Source organism: Nelumbo lutea, chromosome 3, assembly GCF_056320005.1.
Source record: "Nelumbo lutea isolate HS-2025 chromosome 3, American lotus-T2T, whole genome shotgun sequence".
Classification (NCBI taxonomy): Eukaryota; Viridiplantae; Streptophyta; class Magnoliopsida; order Proteales; family Nelumbonaceae; genus Nelumbo; species Nelumbo lutea.
This window is the reverse complement of record NC_142686.1, coordinates 49,392,915-49,412,745: the sequence shown is the minus strand read 5'-3', so window position 1 is coordinate 49,412,745 and position 19,831 is coordinate 49,392,915. Positions and strand designations below refer to the sequence as shown.

Sequence of the window (19,831 nt, the reverse complement as noted above, 5' to 3'; positions counted from 1 at the left end):
GATTGGGTGGCTTGTGAATTCAATGCAGCCACAGATTAGTCAGCACTATCTTTGGATGAACTCGGCTAAGGAAATTTGGGATAGTGTTGCAAAAACTTACTCCCAGAAGTTGAATGTTGCTAGAGCCTATAAACTGAGGAGTGATGTGAAGAATCTAAGGCAGGGGGAGAAGTCACTTGCAGCATACTTCTCAACCTTGAAATCTCTATGGCAAGAGATTGATTTGATAAAGGCTGTGACATGGGATACCCCTAATGATGTTGAAACATATAGGAAATTAGTTGAAAGGAGCATGGTCTTTGAGTTCCTGACAGGGCTGAATTTTGAATATGACATCACAAAGCAGAACATTTTGTCCAAGGAAGATGTTTCATTGTCTCAAGCATATGCTTTGGTCAACAGTGAAGAGAGTAGGAGGCAAGTGCAGGTTCAAGGAGTCAACATCAATGATCATTTTGCAAATATGGGAATTAAACCCAAAGTGGTTATAGGAGCTCCCAGTGGCATAGGAAAGAAGGAGGTGGTGTGTGAATATTGCAAGAAGCCGAAACACACCAAGGACAAGTGCTGGAAATTGCATCCCAGTCTTGTCCCTATCCAATTCCAGAAAAAGAATGATAGTAGAAAGACAGGAAGTGCACATGCAACCACAAGTACAAATACAGAGGTTGAGTCTGCCAATACAAAATTGGCAACCATGAAAGCTGAATATGAGAAGTTTGGAAAGATAATTGTAGAGAAGATGGGCCGAATGGCCCATAGGTTGTTTATTCTTCTTGTTATTTTGGGCCCATCCTGTCAATATTAAGTTCTTTGTAAATTCTTGCCCAACTAAGGGCCTCCTTGTAATTATTCAAATATATCTAAGAAAACAGTGTTACGGGGCTGAGATAGGGTGATTTCGAAATCCTCTTCTCAAAAACCCTCATTGCAGAACACTCAACTCTCCTCTCTTCAGTTTCAACATGGTATCAGAGCGTATCTGAACTTGAATATCCTAGGGCTGGAGGCTTAGTCACATACTGCCTGATTCTTGGAGGTCATTGGACGAGCCCAAGACTAGAATCTCTTGGAGAAGGGGTTCAGTGACCAGGAAGAATCAGAGAAGAAGAAAAAAAAAAGGGGGGGGGGGGGGGGGGGGGGGGGGAAGGGGAACAGCTCGGTTCTGTTTTTGAAGCTCGACTGTGTTTGGACTGTTGAAGCTCGAACAGTAAGTTGTGCTCAGTTTTCTGGTTCTGTTTTGAAGCTCGACTGTGTTTGGACTGTTGAAGCTCGAACTGTAAGTTGTGCTCAATTTTCTGGTTCTGTTTTGTATTACCTTCAACTGTGTTTGGACTGTTGAAGTGTCCGAAAATCCCAGCTGTTCTATAACCTTCAACTGCATTAAATCTGGTTTAACCCAGAAATTTCTGGGCTGTTTTTTCTCTTCTTCTTGGACTGTTAAAACCTACCGAAACATCCTTGTAACAAGGTTGTGTATTGTTACTCTTGTTCGGCTGTTTTAGGGGGCTGTACGAACTGTTTTTTTGGGTCTTTTCTCTTCCTTGACAGTGGGGTTGTCTCTATTGCCCACACTGTGTTTGTGAAAAGGCCTATTCAGCAATACCAATTGGTACTTACTCTTCTTGGCTAAGTGTACAACTTTGAAAAGGTACTTCGGCTGAGTGCACAGTGCCTAGGAGTTTCTGATTACTTCTTGAAGCCTGAACTCAGTGTATTGTCTTCTTGTGGTCGGCTGAACTCAATGTGTTGCCTCCTTGTGGTCGGTTGAACTCAGTTATTGCTTGTCCTTATTCAGTATACTTGTAGAAGTCATCTGAAATCATATTTGGAGTGTTTACATGATGTACTCCTCAGAGTTTGAAAACAAAAGTGGTGCTGAATATGGACTGGTTCAGGGGACTCCAAGTGATTCCTTATTGACTGTGACCACAGTTAAACTAGATGGAACTAATTATCTGGCATGGTCACAATCAATAAAGATTCATGTATGTAGTAGAGGAAAGTGGGGGTTCATTTCCGGGAGTAAGAAGGCTCCCCCAGAAGATGATCCATCCTACGAGAAGTGGATGCAAGAAAATTACACTGTCATTGGGTGGCTTGTGAACTCAATGCAGCCACAAATCAGTCAACACTACCTATGGATGAATTCAACAAAAGAAATTTGGGACAGTGTTGCAGAAACCTATTCCCAAAAACTCAATATGGCCCGGGCATATAAATTGAGAAGTGATGTAAAGAATTTAAGGCAAGGAGAGAAACCTCTTGCTATATATTTCTCAACCCTGAAATCCCTATGGCAAGAGATTGACCTAATAGAAGCTGTAACTTGGGACACCACCAATGATGCAGAGACCTACAAGAAATTGGTTGAAAGGAACAGGGTTTTTGAGTTCTTAACTGGACTAAACCCAGAATATGATATCACAAAACAGAATATTCTTTCCAAGGAGTGTGTCTCTTTGTCACAAGCTTATGCATTGGTGAGTAGTGAAAAGAGCAGAAGGGCTGTCCAGGTTCAAGGGGCTGATATTAATGATCACTTTGCCAATATGGGGATTAAACCTAAAGGGAATGTTGGAACTTCTAGTGGCACAGGAAAGAAAGAAGTTATATGTGAATACTGCAAGAAGCCGAAGCACACCAAAGACAAGTGCTGGAAGTTACATCCTAATTTTGTTCCCATTCGGTTTCAGAAAAAACATGATAGTAAAAGATCAGGAAGTGCAAATGTAGTTGTCGGGCCAGATAGTGAAGAGATGTCTGCTTCTGCACAGTTGGCAGCCATGATAGCAGAATATGAAAAGTTTGGGAAGATGATCAGTCAGCTGAGTGATGTGACCTCTCCTTCCGACCCTTCATGAAATTCTACTACTTCAGCATTTGCTCATTCAAGTACAAGGGCTTCTGCTAATCATGCTACCTCTTCAGGTATCTCAAGATCCGTTGGATTATTGACTCAGGTGCTTCTGACCATATGACCAATCTGTCTACCTTGTTTGCTTCATATGACTTACTTCCTGGACGTGATAAAATCACTTTAACTGATGGTTCACTTGCCCCTATCTCTGGTAAGGGAACCATCAAGGCTACGGATTCCTTGTACCTACCTTCTGCCCTTCATGTACCTAAACTAAATACAAATTTGTTGTCTGTGAGCAGTTTAACCAAGTCACTAAACTGTTGTGTAACATTTTTTCCTTCCTACTGTGTTTTTCAGGATCTGGAGTCTCAGAAGGTGATTGGGAGTGGCCATGAGGCGAACGAAATATACCTGCTTGATACTCCGGGACAATGCACTGATCATCTTGGGAATGTTGCTCTTGGATCTGTCTCTTCAGAGTCTGTTAGTCGGATTATGTTGTGTCATTGTTGTTTTGGTCATCTGTCTTTTTCTGCCTTGAGTCATCTATTCCCTGAACTGTTTAAGGGAATTAGTCTGTCCAGTCTTCATTGTGAGTCTTGTGAATTGTCAAAGCATTGTTGAAGCAAATATCCTTTGAGAAATAAAAGATCTTCTGTTCCTTTTAATATTGTGCATTCTGATGTGTGGGGACCTTACCACTTACCCTCCATGGGTGGCTGCAAATATTTTATCCTGTTTATTGATGACTTTTCACGGTTCACTTGGATATTCCTGATGAAATCCCATGATGAAGTTCCAAGACTTGTAAAACAATTCCATGAATTTGTTCTAATCCAATTTGATACCAGGATTAAAATCTTCAGATCGGACAATGCAAAAGAATACCTTGAGAAAAACCTATCCTGCTATCTTTTTGACATGGGGGTTATTCATCAAAGCTCATGTGCTAGGACCCCAGAACAGAATGGGGTTGCTGAGAGGAAAAACAGGCATATTGTTGAGGTTGCAAGAAGTATCTTATTTGCCTCACATGTTCCTACCAGGTTTTGGGGTGATGCTGTACTTACTGCTACCTATCTTATAAACCGCATGCCATCCAGGGTTTTGAGGTTTAAATCTCCCTTCACTCTTCTTCATCTGGACAAAGACCTTTTTCCTGTTCTTATTCGTGTCTTTGGCTGCACCTGTTATGTACATGTTCCAAGTGTCCAAAGGCATAAGTTTGAACCCAAAGCTCAAAAGTGTATCTTCCTTGGTTATTCCCCCACACAAAAGGGTTATTGTTGTTTTGATCCAAAGTCTGGCAATCAGTATGTCTCAATGGATGTCACCTTTGATGAGTTTTCCCCTTTTTATGGTTCCTCTCCAGAAAGACATTGTCCACAGGGGGAGGATTTGACACAGGTGTTTGCTCTTCCTCTTCTTGTACCTGTTGAGTCCCTTGATGTGTTTGCCTCTCCTTCAAATGAATCAAGGGTGGATCAGTCGTTCCATTCTCCTTGTCCCAGTACCCTACCTCCTCGTCCTATCCTCAATCCCAAGGTGTATCAAAGGCAAAGATCCAAAAATGTGCAGGTTGTTTCTCCTACAACACATGAGCCTCATACACTTCCAGTCACAGAAGAGACAACAGGTACTGGTCCAGCACCTTTGGATTCATCCTTCCCTGACCCTGATATTCCATTTCCAAGCACCTTTCTTACAGTTTTCTTTCACCTTCATATTTTGCCTATCTCTCTTCTATTGCTTCTCATCCTATTCCCAGGTCTGTGTCAGAAGCTCTTAAGATTCCAGAATGGAGGGATGCTATGAAATCTGAAATTGATGCCCTACACAAGAATGACACATGGGAAGTGTGGATTTGCCCGAAGGGAAGGATCATGTTGGTTGCAAGTGGGTCTTTACTATCAAATACAGAGTTGATGGCACCATTGAAAGGTACAAGACCAGGCTGGTTGCAAAAGGCTATACACAGACATATGGGATTGATTATTTAGAGACTTTTGCACCTGTTGCCAAGATGACATTTGTGAGGGTTCTTCTATCTTTAGCTACTCACTTTGACTGGCCCCTTTATCAATTGGATGTGAAGAATGCATTTCTGAATGGTGAATTACATGAGGAGGTTTACATGTCTCTTCCTCCAGGGATGTATGGAACTGATATGAAAGGGAAGGTATGCAGGCTGAAGAAATCTCTTTATGGACTAAAACAATCCCCTAGAGCATGGTTTGAGAGATTTAGAACAGCACTTGTTAACTTTGGTTATGTGCAGACACAGTCCGATCATACTCTTTTTGTGAAGAGGAGTGGACCTCTGGCAGTATACCTCATTGTGTATGTAGATGATATTGTAGTGACGGGTAATGATGCCTCAGGAATTCATGATCTAAAATCTTTTCTCCATACAGAGTTTGAGGTTAAAGATTGGGGGAATTGAGATATTTTCTTGGCATAGAAGTGGCTCGATCCAAGGATGGGATTCTTATCTCCCAAAGGAAGTATGTTCTTGACTTGCTCTCTGAAACTAGAAAGATGGGTGCTAGACCAGTTGCTACTCCTATTGATATGAGTCATAAACTCTTAGCCTCAGAAGGGACATTGTTAGAAGACAAAGGAATCTTTCAGAGACTTCTTGGGAAACTTTTGTACCTATGCATGACTCGGCCAGATATTGCATATGCAGTCAGTTGCATTAGCCAATTCATGCATGCTCCTCGAGACACTCATTTGGCAGCTGCAAAGAGAATCCTATGTTATTTGAAGGGCTCCCCAGGAAAGGGTATTCTGTTTGCCAAGCATGGTCATATGAAACTTGAAGCTTACACCGATGCTGACTGGGCCGAGAACATTGATGACAGAAGATCTACCTCTGGATATTGCAGCTTGGTAGCTGGTAATGTTGTTTCTTGGAGAAGCAAGAAACAATCGGTTGTTGCTCGGTCTTCTGTTGAAGCATAATACAGGGCCATGGCACATGGGGTTTCTGAATTATTATGGCTAAAATCTTTGATGGAAGAACTTGGAGTTGAATATGACAAGCCAATGATGTTGTACTGTGATAATCAGGCTGCCATCAACATTGCTCACAGCCCAATGCAACATGATAGAACCAAGCATATTGAAGTTGATCGACACTTCATTAGGGAAAGGGTCTCTTCGGGTGAAGTGTGTCTTCCTTTCATCACATCTGAAGGACAGTTGGCAGATTTTCTTACCAAAGGCATTCCCAAGGCAAATCTTCAGCATGATACCAGCAAGCTTGGCATGATTGACATCTATGCTCAGCTTGAGGGGGAGTGTAGAGAAGATGGGCCGAATGGCCCATAGGTTGTTTATTCTTCTTGTTATTTTGGGTCCATCCTGTCAATATTAAGTTCTTTGTAAATTCTTGCCCAACTAAGGGCCTCCTTGTAATTATTCAAATATATCTAATAAAACAGTGTTAGGGGGCTGGGATAGTGTGAGTTCGAAATCCTCTTCTCAAAAACCCTCATTGCAGAACACTCAACTCTCCTCTCTTCAGTTTCAACAATAATCAACCAGCTTGAAGGTGTAACTTCATCATCCAATCCTTCTAGAAGTTCAGCCACCACCGCATTTGCTCACTCAAGTATAAGAGCTTCTGCTAACCATGCATCCACCTCAGGTAATCCCAAGACCCCTTGGATCATAGACTCAGGTGCTTCTGATCACATGACCAACCGTTCCACTTTGTTTGTTTCATATGATTTGCTTCCTAGTCGTGACAAAATCACCTTAGCTGACGGTTCTCTTGCCCCTATTTCTGGCAAGGGAATTGTCAAGCCTATAAACTCCTTACTCTTATCTTCCACTCTTCATGTACCCAAATTGAATACAAATTTATTATCTGTAAGTAGCTTGACCAAGTCATTGAATTGTTGTGTAACATTTTTTCCTTCTCACTGTGTGTTTCAGGATCTGGAATCTCGGAAGGTGATTGGGCATGGCCATGAAGTGAACGGAATATACTTGCTCGACACTCCTGGCCAATGCCTTGATTATCCCAAGAACGCTGCCTTTGGCTCTACTTCTTCGGAGTCTGTCAGTCGAATTTTGTTGAGTCATTGTCGTTTTGGTCATTTACCTTTTTCTGCTTTGAGTCATTTACTTCCCGAATTGTTTAAGGGAGTCAGTGTGTCCAGTCTCAATTGTGAGTCATGTCAGTTGTCAAAGCATTGTAGAAACAATTATCCTGTGAGAAATAAAAGATCTTCTTTTCCTTTTCATATTGTGCACTTTGATGTGTGGGGGCCTTACCACCTATCTTCTATGGGGGGCTACAGATATTTCATCCTGTTTATTGATGACTTTTCTAGATTCCCTTGGATATACTTAATGAAATCCTGTGATGAAGTTTCAAGACTTGTGAGGCAATTGCATGAGCTTATTTTCAACCAATTTGATACCAGAATTAAAGTTTTCAGATCTGACAATGCAAAAGAGTACTTTGAAAATAGCTTATCCTTGTATCTCTCTAACATGAGGGTTATTCACCAAAGCTCTTGTGTTAGAACCCCTGAACAAAATGGAGTTGCTGAAAGGAAAAATAGACATATTGTTGAAGTTGCAAGAATCCTTTTGTTTGCCTCACATGTTCCTACAAGATTTTGGGGTGATGTTGTTCTTACTGCTACCTATCTTATAAACCGTATGCCATCCAGGGTTTTAGGGTTTAAATCCCCCTTCAATCTTCTTCATCCAGACTTGGATCTTTTTCTGATTCCTCTTCGTGTGTTTGGTTGTACTTGTTATGTTCACATTCCAAGTGCCCAAAGACATAAGTTTGAACCAAAAGCCCACAAGTGCATTTTCCTTGGTTATTCCCCCACACAAAAGGGTTATTGTTGTTTTGATCTTAAGACTGGTACTCGGCATGTCTCTATGGATGCTACCTTTGATGAGCTTTCACCTTTTTATGGATCCCCTCAGGAAGGACATTGTCAACAGGGGGAGAGTTTGTCACAAGTATTTGCTCTTCCTCTTCCTGTCCCAGTTGAGTCTCTTGACAAGCTTGTATCCTCACCAAATGAACCAAAAGAGGATCAGCCACTTCATTCATCCCGTCCTGATGCTCCTATTTCTTTACCTCCTCGCCCTACCCATAATCCAAAAGTGTACCAAAGGCAAAGATCCAGAAATGAGCAAGTTGTTTCCCTTACAACAGATGAGGCTCATACACTCCCAATCACAAATGAGATAACAGGTTCTGCTCCAGCCCCCTTGGAACCATCATTCCCAGATCTTGATGTCCCCATTGCTGTTAGGAAAGGAAAGCGGAAGTGCACTGCACACTGCATTTCCAAACACCTTTCTTATGATCTACTTTCTCCTTCATACTTTGCTTACCTCTCTTCAGTTGCTTCTAACCCTATTCCGAGGTTTGTATCAGAACCTCTTGGGATTCCAGAATGGAGAGATGCCATGAAGTCTGAAATAGATGCTCTACACAAAAATGATACATGGAAAGTGGTGGATTTGCCTGAAGGGAAGTATCCTGTTGGATGCAAGTGGATCTTAAACATTAAATACCGGGCTGATGAGACTATTGAGAGGTACAAGGCCCGACTGGTTGCAAAAGGTTACACACAGGCATATGGGATTGACTACCTGGATACCTTAGCACCGGTTGCCAAGATGACATCTATGAGGGTTCTCCTATCTCTGGCAGCTCACTTTGATTGGCCTCTTTATCAGTTAGATGTAAAGAATGCATTTCTAAATGGTGATTTACATGAGGAAGTCTATATGTCTCTCCCTCCAGGAATGTATGGGAAAGATATGCAAGGAAAGGTATGCAAGTTGAAGAAATCACTTTATGGACTCAAACAGTCTCCTAGAGCCTGGTTTGAGAAGTTTAGAGCTGCACTTGTTAGATTCGGCTATGTCCAGACACAGTTAGATCATACTCTCTTTGTGAAGAAAAGTGGATCTCTAGTAGTGTATCTCATTGTGTATGTTGATGACATTATAGTAACTGGTGATGATGCCTCAGGCATTCGGGCCCTTAAGTCTTTCATTCGCACAGAATTTGAGATTAAGGATCTGAAAGAGTTGAGATACTTCCTTGGCATAGAAGTTTTTAGATCTAAGGATGAGATTCTTATCTCCCAAAGGAAATGTCCTTGATTTGTTGTCTGAAACTGGAAAGATGGGTGCTAGACCAGCTGCAACTCCCATTGATACGAGTCAAAAACATTCAGCTTTGTATGGAACATTGTTGGAAGACAAAGGGGTCTTTCAGAGACTTCTTGGGAAACTCCTGTACTTGTGCATGACTCGGCCAGATATTGCATATGCTGTCAGTTGTATTAGCCAGTTCATGCATGCTCCCAGAGATACTCATATGGCAGCTGCAGAACGAATTATGTTATCTGAAAGGCTCTCCAGGAAAGGGAATTCTATTTACTAAGTATGGTCATCTGAAGCTTGAAGCTTATACTGATGCTGACTGGGATGGCAATATTGATGACAGAAGATCTACTTCAGGGTATTGTAGTCTGGTGGCTGGTAATGTTGTCTCTTGGAGGAGCAAGAAACAATCAGTTGTGGCCCGATCCTCAGCAGAAGCAGAATACAGGGCCATGGCTTATGGAGTCTCTGAACTGTTGTGGCTAAGGTCATTGATGGAAGAACTTGGGATTGATCATGACAAGCCAATGATGTTGTACTGTGATAATCAGGCAGCCATCAACATTGCCTAGAACCTAGTACAACATGATAGGACTAAGCATATTGAGGTTGATAGACACTTTATTCGAGAAAGAGTCTCTTCGGGTGAAGTGTGTCTTCCATTCATCACTTATAAAGGACAATTGGCAGACTTTCTCACCAAGGGCATTCCCAAGGCAAGGCTTCAGCATGACACTGGCAAGATGGGCATGATTAACATATATGCTCAGCTTGAGGGGGAGTGTAGAGGAGATGGGCCAAATGGCCCATAGGCTATCATTCTATGTTATGTTTATGTTTTTTCTCTGTAATGGGCCTTATTCTAGGCCCATACTCTTATATACTCTGTTTTGTAATTTCTTGCCCATCCAAGGGCCCCTCTGTAATATTTCAAAGATTAAGTTAATAAAATGATTTAGAGTGTTAGAGGGAGGTTAAGTTCGAACCTCTCTTCTCTAACTCTCTTATTGCCGCCAGGTCTCTTCCTCTCTCAACTTCTTAAGCTTCTCTTGTTCTTTTTCTGGTTTTGTATCTAATCTCAAGTTGTTTTAGACTACAAGAGGGCTGTTTTCAACTGTTATCTTTTGAGGGTTGTTTGAAGTTAGTTTTGTTCTTAAGGAGTTGTTTGTGAAGGGAAAAATTCTAGGGGCTTATGTGTAAATATATTAGTTGGCTTCTCCAGCAAGCCATTGAATCTTATAACAGATAAGAGGTTGTTTCTATGGGGATCCTTTTGGTTCTTTCTCTTTTATTTGAACCATAGCTCAGCCCTAGCTAGGGTTTTCAAGCATTAGGAGCTTGGGATTTGAGGAGTTGGCCCAATTGGTGCTTTCCAATTTTCCACTATTGCATGTCCGCACAAGAGACTAGCTTGACGCTATTATTACTCCAATAAGAGTACAAGACTATTCCAAGAGGAGTTCTACTTTAGATTCAGATCTGAAGTCCTAAGAATCCAACTTATTTTTGTTGTTTTCAGCTTGGTATTGTTGTACACTTGAAGCATTGCATATACCTTGCTTTTCTATCCACATAAAGTGGTATCAAAGCAAGTTCTTTCCTTAGGCTTGCTTCAAAGTTCATCTTCTTGTTGTATCTTGCTTATATTATTATTGTTGCAAGGGGTATACGTGGTTGAGGTTGTAGAAGGCCACCACATGTCATTATAGAGGTTTTCCAAGAGGCTATAAGAGGGTTGCAAGAACAAATTGAACACCTTGCTTAACTTGTAGCTCAACATACGGCTAGGGATTTGATATAAAAAAAAAAAAAAACATTGCCAAGGATGGTGACATAGAAAGTGATTTGGGGTTGGGAAGAAGACAAGCTCCTAGATTTGATGAACAACCCACTAACATTGTCAATGAAGTAGACATTGAGCAACCTAAAGGTGACCAATGTGAAAGAAACAACAACCAGTGATGGGAAGACCGAATAGCATGTTTGATGGTGAGTTGAAACTTGAAGAGTTTCTAGATTGGTTGGACATCATTGAAATTATTTTGATTGTAAGGAAATGAATGAAGGGGATGTTAAGGGTGAAACACTAGTGATACGGCACTCCATAGTTGCATCTCAAGAACCACAACCCAAGGACTAGTTGAGAAAAAATATCTTCAAAACACATTGTGCAGTTGGTGGGAAGTTATGTGATCTGATTATTGACTGTGGGAGTAGTGACAATCTTGTTTCTCAAAAGATAGTGGATAAGTTGCAACTCAAGACTATTGAACACTCCCTACCATATCGCATTTTGTGGTTCAAGGAAATGAGGTTTAATTTCTCTATTGGTAACACATTCGACAAATCAATATGGTGTGATGTTGTCCTAATGGGCGCATGCCATATTCTTTTTCGATGTCCATAGCAATATGACCATAAAAACATTCATTATGGGGACAAGAACACATACAGCTTTGTTTAAGACAATAAGAAGATAACTGCTAAACCAATGCAACTTAATTCATTTCCAAAGAAAGAAACTAAGCCAACCACTACCCTCTTCACCTCAAATTAATTAGCTTAAGAAAATGGGAATTTGAATATTGTTTATGTGCTGGTTACAAAAGAAGTTAGAAGGAAACACCTGTTCCAAAGGATATGAAAAAGCTACTTCATGAGTATGCTGATGTGATGCGTGAGGAATTACCTGATGGCCTTCCCCCATTAAGGGAAGTGCAGCATCACATAGATTTAATGTCAAGAGCAACATTACCTAACTTACCCCACTATAGAATGAATCCTAAAGAGCACAAGGAGCTCCAAAGACAAGTAACAAAGTTGTTGAAGAAGGGGTTGATCTGTGAAAGCTTAAGTCCATGTGTTGTACCAGCTTTGCTCGCACCAAAGAAAGATGGTAGTTAGCATATGTGTGTTGATAGCTGTGCTACCAAGGAAAAAACAATTAAATACAAGTTTCCCATACCTCACTTCGATGATATGTTAGACACATTGGCTAGCTCACAAGTCTTTTCAAAGATAGATTTGAAAAGTGGTAATTCGTATCCAAGAGGGGGATGAGTGGAAGACAGCATTCAAGACTAAGGAAGGTCTTTATGAATGGCTGGTTATGCCCATTTGGGTCATCTAATGCCCCTAGTACCTTTATGAGGTTCAGGAGCCCAAAGAGAGAGAGAGGGAGAGAGAGAGAGAGAGAGAGAGAGAGAGAGAATTAAAAAAAGAGAAAAAAAATAATGTCTATGTTTTAAGTTTGTTTTTGTAGTAGGATCCCAAATAGTTGTTCTGGGGTAGCTTTGTTGTCACTTTAGGCCCAGAGGTATTTTCATTATTTTATAATTCAGATTTTGGTAAGGACAAGGTGCTCATCTGTTGGGTTTTGGTCTCTTAGATCTTTTTGTAATAAAATTTATCTTTTGGGAGGTTGCCTGAAGTTGGTTTTTGTTCTTAAGGTGTCGTTTGTGAAAGGAGAACATTTTAGGGGCTTATGTTTAAATATATTAGTTAACTTCTCCAGCAAGCCATTGAGTCTTATGAAAGAGAAGGGGGTACTTCTATGGTGGTCCTTTTTTTTGTTTTTTCTCTCTTATTTGAGTTATAGTTCAGCCCCAATTAGGGTTTTCAAGTATTGGGGGCTTGGGTTTTGAGGAATCTACCCATTTAGCGCCTTCCAATCCTTCTATCGCTGTCTCCACGCGAGAGCTTGACGCCATTATTACTGTAGCAGAATTGTTCCAAGAGGAGTTCTACTTCAGGTTCTAGTCTGAAATCCCTAATAGTCCAACTTGTTTTTGTTGTTTCCAGATTGGTACTATTGTGCTTATTGCTATATACTTAAAGTTCTGCATATATATTCTTTTCTGTCCACATCAGGTAAGGGCAGAATTTTTTACTTTTTGGGGTTGAGATAGCCAGAGTTGGGAGTTGGTAGGTTGATTATTGAAGGTGATTTGAAACTAGTAGTGGGGTGGATGAAAAAAGGTGAGGGGCGATTTGGCAGCTGAGGAATGAATTCAGGCACTTCAGATGGCTGCTATCAAAAGACATGAACATTCAAATAAGATGGGTTAAAAGATCTGCTAATAGCTTGGAAAATAGCTAAGCAAGTGGTTCAAAGACAACATATGTACTGGGCACAATTGTAATACAATGTTGGGTGGTTTGGTTTGTAAATTGTAATGAGTTTGTTGATTTCTCACAACTTGTTATGCTTTTATTTTAAAATCTTAATGAATGAATATTTTTCAGTGTTGCTGATCAAAAAATATATTCAATCTACTTCTAAAGATGAGAATCTTTTCTGCATTTTCTTTTGATGGAGAAAATAATTTTGTTTTTTTTTTTTTACATGACAAACTAGTCAAAACCTAGAATGTATATAATACCCATATATTTTTAACATTATATATACATGCGAAGCACATGCTCTTCTGCCAGTTTACTTTAAAAGTTTTCTCCACCATCCAACAAAATACAGTAAGATCACATGATTATAATCCTCTGCACATGATGATTACAGACCCAGCTAATCTACTAGGCCAGATGATTATGGCAAGTTATAGATAGTCTAGACTCTAAACCCATCTATGATTCCTGCACTCATGTTCTCCAGTCCTATGTTTAGCCTGTACAGAATTTGATTGTAATGCATACCATAAGGATCATAAGAAAAATAAGACATCAGTATCCAAGTTAAATAATCCTCCAAAGAATTTGACACATGATATGCAGAAAAACTCAAGTCTAGAGGAAACTAGAGGTTGAAACAGTGATATCATTCTATGCATATAGACAAAAGACAAAAGAATAATCCAGAAGTTACCTGTAGGAGTATCAAATGCAGGTAACAGTCTTTGTGCAAGATCCTCAGCTAAGTGAAGCAACTGATTATCATAGGATGGAATTCCCATTCCCTAAAACCGAAAGATGTATCAAAGAATATTCATGAATATCAACACAACATGGTCAATGATACAATACTGCAAATATTGTTCATTTAGATGATTCAGAAGAAGCTTTCCCTAAGATGTGCACTCTAATTAATGGCAAAAGAATGTAAATTCAAGAACAGATGCAAGTTAATTTTCAATGGGGCTTTTGTGTATGCAGGAATTCATGTATATCTCATACATGGTTCTACCATTTATACATGTTATGTTTTCATAACCATGGGGTCCCTTCTTTCTAATAATTTATGAATACAATATATATCCGCCATTTATCAAACGGAGGAGGAGAACAGATGCAAGGTGACTTTCTATTCTTTGTAACCATGGGGTCCCTTCTTTCTGATTTATAGTAATACAATATATATCCACCATTTATCTGTGTTTAAGATTCCCTCTCAGGTAGCTAATAGGTTGGAATAGTTGATGAGGGGTTTTCTGTGGGAGACAGGAGAGGAAAGGAGGGTCCATAGGGTGGAATGGGAGGTGGTAACAAGAAGCAAGAAACAAGGAGGATTGGGGATTGGGAATATCAGGAAAAGGAATTTGGCATTATTGGGGAAGTGGTTATAGAGATTTCCTTTAGAAAGGGATAAATTGTGGGCAAAGATAGTGGCTAGCATTCATGGGATGGAGGACAATGGGTGGGATACCGGAATCATGGCAAGGACTACATGCACATCTCCTTGGAAAGCCATCCATAACCTTCTGCCAATTTTCTCCCAGTGGACCAAGTATGACTTGAACTCAGGCAACCTTATCAAATTCTAGGAACAAACTTGGGTACGGGACTCTCCTTTGATGACCCAGTTCCCCTCTCTGCATGCTCTCTCTGATTTAAAGAATATGCCCATTTCATCCTTTTTAGTCCCCTCAGATACAACCTCTGGTTATGGGTGGAATTTGAACTTGAGAAGGGCGGTTAGGGATACAGAGTTAGAAAACACTATTTCCCTTTTGGCATTGCTTGAAAATGGTTTTCTCGACCCCCAAAAGGAAGATTGTAGAATTTGGACCCCCTCCCCTTCGGGCTCTTATTCTTGTACTTCTTTCTTTAAAATCCTAACTCAGCAACCTACCTCCCTTGGCATGTCGTTCCCTGTTAAAGAGATATGGTGCAAACCTACCCCTCCTCGGGTAGGGAATCCTTCCTAGAAAGAATCAACACTTGTGATCTTCTCCAGAAAAAAAAGACCCAAGACTTGTTTATCCCTGCACAGGTATATTCTTTGCAAAGCAGATGGGGAGAATGGGTACCACTTATTAGTGTCTTGCCATTATGCAAAAGCTGTTTAGGATTGGGCTTTATCCCTTTTTGGGTGTAGTTGGAACCTCCTTTGAATGTACAGAGTTTGCTCTCTCCATCTTTCTTTAGTTGGCCAGTAAAAAGAGGAAGGATAATGTGGAGGACTATAAGGGCAGCTATGTGTTGGTCTTTGTGGGAAGAAAGAAACTCCAAATTATTTGGGATGTTCCATGGGAGGATAGTGAGGTCGAGTCCATTGTTGTTTACTTGGGATGTTTTGTGGCATCCTAGCCATTGACTTATTTGGGTTTAACTTTGGGTGGGAATCCTAAGGAAAGTAGCTTCTGGATTCCAGTTGTGGAGAGATTTGAAAAAACATTAGTAACTTGGAAAAAGAACTATATTTCCTTGGGGGGAAGGGTAACTTTGATCAGGGCCACGCTTACCAATCTCCCGATGTACTTCCTCTCCGTTTTTAGGATCCCTTCTAGGGAGGCTAGAAAATTGGAAAAGTTGATGAGGGATTTCCTGTGGCAATCAGGGGTTGAAAGAAAGGACCATCTAATTAGTTGGGAGATAGTGAGTCAAGGTAAAGAGAGAAGGGGGCTAGGTTTAGGGAATTTGATTCTTAAAAATGAGGCCTTGTTGGGAAAGAGGTTGTGGAGATGGTCGATGGAGAGAGAAAGCTCGTGGCATAGGGTGGTGGGTAGCATTCATGGTTGCTCCGATTCAGGTTGGGATGCCTAAGTATCTCGTTAGGATACTCTATCAACTCCTTGGAAGGCATACATGGCATTCTTCCCAAATTTCTTCAATGTGTAAGGTATGATGCTTGTGTAGGCAATCTAGTTCTGTTTTGGGAAGATAATTGGATGGGTAACTTGTCTCTCAAAGACCTTTTCCCCTCTCTTTACTCTCTTTCCCTTTATAAAAAAAGAGCTTATTTCCCCTTTCCTCTCCTCTCCAGTTCCCCCTATTTCTTTGAATTGGGACTTTGGCTTTTGTAGAGGTTTACGGGAGGTTGAACTTCCTTGTGTCATCGAGTTGCTTTCTACTCTTGGCAATGTTTGTTTAGACCCTTTTTCCCCTGATAAGAGGGTGTGGGCCCCTGCTCCTCAAGGATCTTTTTTGTGTGCTTCTTTCTTCAAATCCCTTTGTTCTAGTGATGTGCCTAGGTCTTTCCCTGTACGAGAAGTTTGGACCAAACCTATTCCCCCTAAGATAGCTGTCTTTTGTTGGGAGGTGTACCATGGTTAGATTAATACCTTGGAAAACTTGCAAAAGAGAAGGCCTTTTTTGTGTCTTTCCCCAAACTGGTGTATTTTGTGCAAAGCCTATAGTGAGGATTGCTACTCTGCAGCTCTGTGGGATTGGATTTCTGATTTGTTTGGTTGCAGGTGGGTTCTTCCATCAGAAGTCAATCTGTTGTTTAGCTCGTCTACCTCCATTTGGCCAACAAAGAAAAGGGAAATGCATGTGGAGATGCATTAGAGCAGCCACATTGTGGACTATTTGGGAAGAAAGGAATTCTACAATCTTTCTTGACAAGGAGAGAACCATTCCAGCAGTAAAGGAGTGTATCGTTACTAAAGCTATACAGTGGTTGAGAACCTTAGAATCCTTTTCTCCATTTTCCTTTGTGGATTTTTGGAGAAGCTGGGCTGCAATGGCTAATTTGTCCTCTCAGAAAAATAAATCTGCAACAGTTTGGATACCTCCCTCAGAAGGTTTTATCAAATTGAACTTTGATGGGAGCAGTCAAGGCAATCCGGGATTGTCAGGGATTGGAGGAGTCTTGAGAACTGACGATAGCAAGATCCTATCACTGTTTTCAGGCCCAGTGGGAGTAGGTGATTCTACACGGGCCAGATCGCCAACCAACTTGGGATAGAGAAGTTGCTGATTGAAGGGGACTCTAAGGTGATTGTGGGCTGGTTGCAGAACCCCAATTCAGCTACTTGGAGCTATAGGGATCTTATGAAAAAAATTAAATGGTTAACAAGACACATGATCATTAGAGTCCAATGGGTGGGTAGGTCAGCAAATACTTTTGCTGACAATCTTGCCAAACAAGGGGTTTCTAGGGAAGAGCTTTTTTGGGCAAGTTTGTAATTTATTTGTAAGTAAGGTAGTGGTCAGGCTAGGGGAATGGCCTCCTTGAAAGGACAGAGGAGGACCAGGAGCAGGGAATCAACCAAAAGGTTAGGGTAGAGAGAATAGTGAGATCGCTCGAGCAGGGAATCAATGATAGGGGTAACCAGTGGTAGAACGAATGTCCTTCGTCATGAGGGGGAATCCCTATTTATGGAGAAGGATCCCGAGGTGCTGAAAGGAAAGAGCCAAAAGAGTTTGTTTTCTACTAGGAAAGGGACATTAGATTCGTTGTCGGTCATTAAGGAGCATAGATAGGGTTTCACCATGTGTCTTATGAGATCCCTTCAAAGGTTGACTTTCCTTTTATTCGGGGATTCTCATAATCCACGTGTATTACCGCCTCTTGCACCTTACTTAACCGACATGGCGCTAGTGATGTCACTGCTTGGCGGACAATCTCTTATTAAACCTACGTGGCACTTTGTTACGCACATCGCTCAAAATTACACATGCAGTCAATATTTAAGCCCGATTCTTAATCAAACTGGGGTTCCATATCGGTCCAGGATTTATTGCAAGGCAGCGTTCGTTCGAAGTTCATCACCGGTCCGATTGTGTATGAGATTCATCGCAGGGTCGCACGCACTCAAGGTTCATCACAGAACCGAATGTGTATAAGAATTCATCGCAGTTTCAACCCTAATCTGTTTTGGGTTTGCGTTGAGCGTAGGTTTATCGCAATCGTGTGATGAATCATGTGTTCATCACAAACCTGCAATGTACTATAAGTTTATCACAGAGGGAAAAAAAATGAGCAACAGACTAATTGCAAACCACGTACCTACATTATTATTGTTTTTTCTTGTTTCACTGTAATATCTAGGAGAGGCTGCACCTTGTGCTTCTACAAGGGATGCATGTAACAGATTGTTCTCTTTGATTAATGAATTCACATTTTAATTTATCAAAAAAAAAAACTCCAGATTATTTTTAGATAAGGAGAGGAATGCTGAGAACTTAACAGAGTTGATCCACATAAGGGCAGCACATTGGTTGAAATCCCCGGACCTGTTTTCAGACTTTACTGTGGATGATTTGTTGAGAAGATGGAAAGAAATTGCAAGTTCTGCCCAGGTTAAAAGGGTCATAAATCCTTCTTGGATTCCCCCTCCTGCTGGTTATATAAAGCTGAATTTTGATGGCAGTAGCATGGGGAATCCAGGGCTGTCAGGTATTGGGGGAATTTTCAGAAATGAGGAAGGGAATGACTTAGTCCTTTTCTTTGGCCCGACTGGTGAGGGTGACTCTCTTAGGGCTGAGATTTTAGCAGCCTTGGAAGGGATTCAAAGGGCAAGAGAATTGAATATTAAGACACTGATTATTGAAGGTGATTCAGAGGTAATGGTAAACTGGTTAAAGAAAAGAACTGCAAATTCCTTCGCTGATGGGCTAGCTAAGCAAGGGGTGAATAGGGATTCTTTGTTTTGGGCTTATTTCTAACTCTGTACCTTTTCTTTTTCCTTGTTTTGGGGGAGTTAAGATAGTTTACCTCCCTCCACTTTTCTGTAACTTATGCTTAATTGAACTCAATAAAGATTTCTGTTATTGATAAATATATATATATATATATAGATATATACCGCCATTTACCAAAAGGAGGAGGAGAACAAATGCAAGGTGACTTTCTATTCTTGTTTTCCTTCTTTCTTCCTCTATATGACTCCCTTCCCTCTTAACAAGGTGTTGAAGATTAATCAGTTTTATGATGTTTTTCTGAGTAAATGTTTTATGTTAGTTGTTAGATAGAAGGTGGGGATCACAGTAGTTATGTGAGTCCAAATTTTATTATGTTTTTGAGTCTTATATATGTTGTTTTATGTTTTGCTACCCTATAAGGGCATAGTTGTCTTTGTACTGCTCTATTATTTTTAGTATAAATAATAAGTGAAGGGGGCGGCCAGATTATTGCTCTCTTTTCTTTTCAACTTCTTCTTCTCCTTCTCTCTTCCTTCTCTCTTCAAGAAACTACATTTCTTTCATATTTTTTAATTCAGCAGATTTCTACTTGGTATCAAAGCATCGGCTAGGGTTTCTTGAAGCATTCTCATGGAGCCCTAGATCAACCGACTGCATGAAGTAATAAAGGGCTGATCGATCTGCTATAGATGGCCCAGTTCTTGGATTTTTTTGGTGGGATCTAGTCATCAGAAAGGTGATCGATCACTCTTCTCACTGTTGGGAGGCGTGGGAAGGAGAGAGATTTCTCTCCAGATAGGGTTTTCTTCTTCCAGAAGGGTTGGTTTCTGTGTGTGTGATATTAAATTGTTTTTGGAAGGTCTCCAATCTATTTTTTCTTACTGTTGAACTGTTTGAAGTAAGATGGAGAGTTGGAATACCGAGATGAAATCTACTAGTACTGTGGGACTGGGTGTTGGAGGTAGAAGTGATATTTTTGGGTTTGGGATCATTACTACAGTAAAACTTGATGGTACAAATTATTTGGAGTGGGCACAATCAGCTAAGATGGCT

The 19,831-nt window shown here is 40.6% G+C and overlaps 1 protein-coding gene across 1 annotated transcript in view; it reads right to left on the bottom strand.

The window, feature by feature from the left end:
* LOC148864857 (Glycosyl hydrolase family 47 protein) overlaps nt 1-19,831 on the bottom strand; it is a 71,380-nt gene that overhangs the window by 36,667 nt on the left and 14,882 nt on the right. Inside the window, exon 5 of the mRNA XM_088978308.1 lies at nt 13,839-13,929. Coding sequence (XP_088834434.1) covers nt 13,839-13,929 — 91 coding nt within the window. The remainder of the gene's footprint in view (nt 1-13,838; nt 13,930-19,831) is intronic.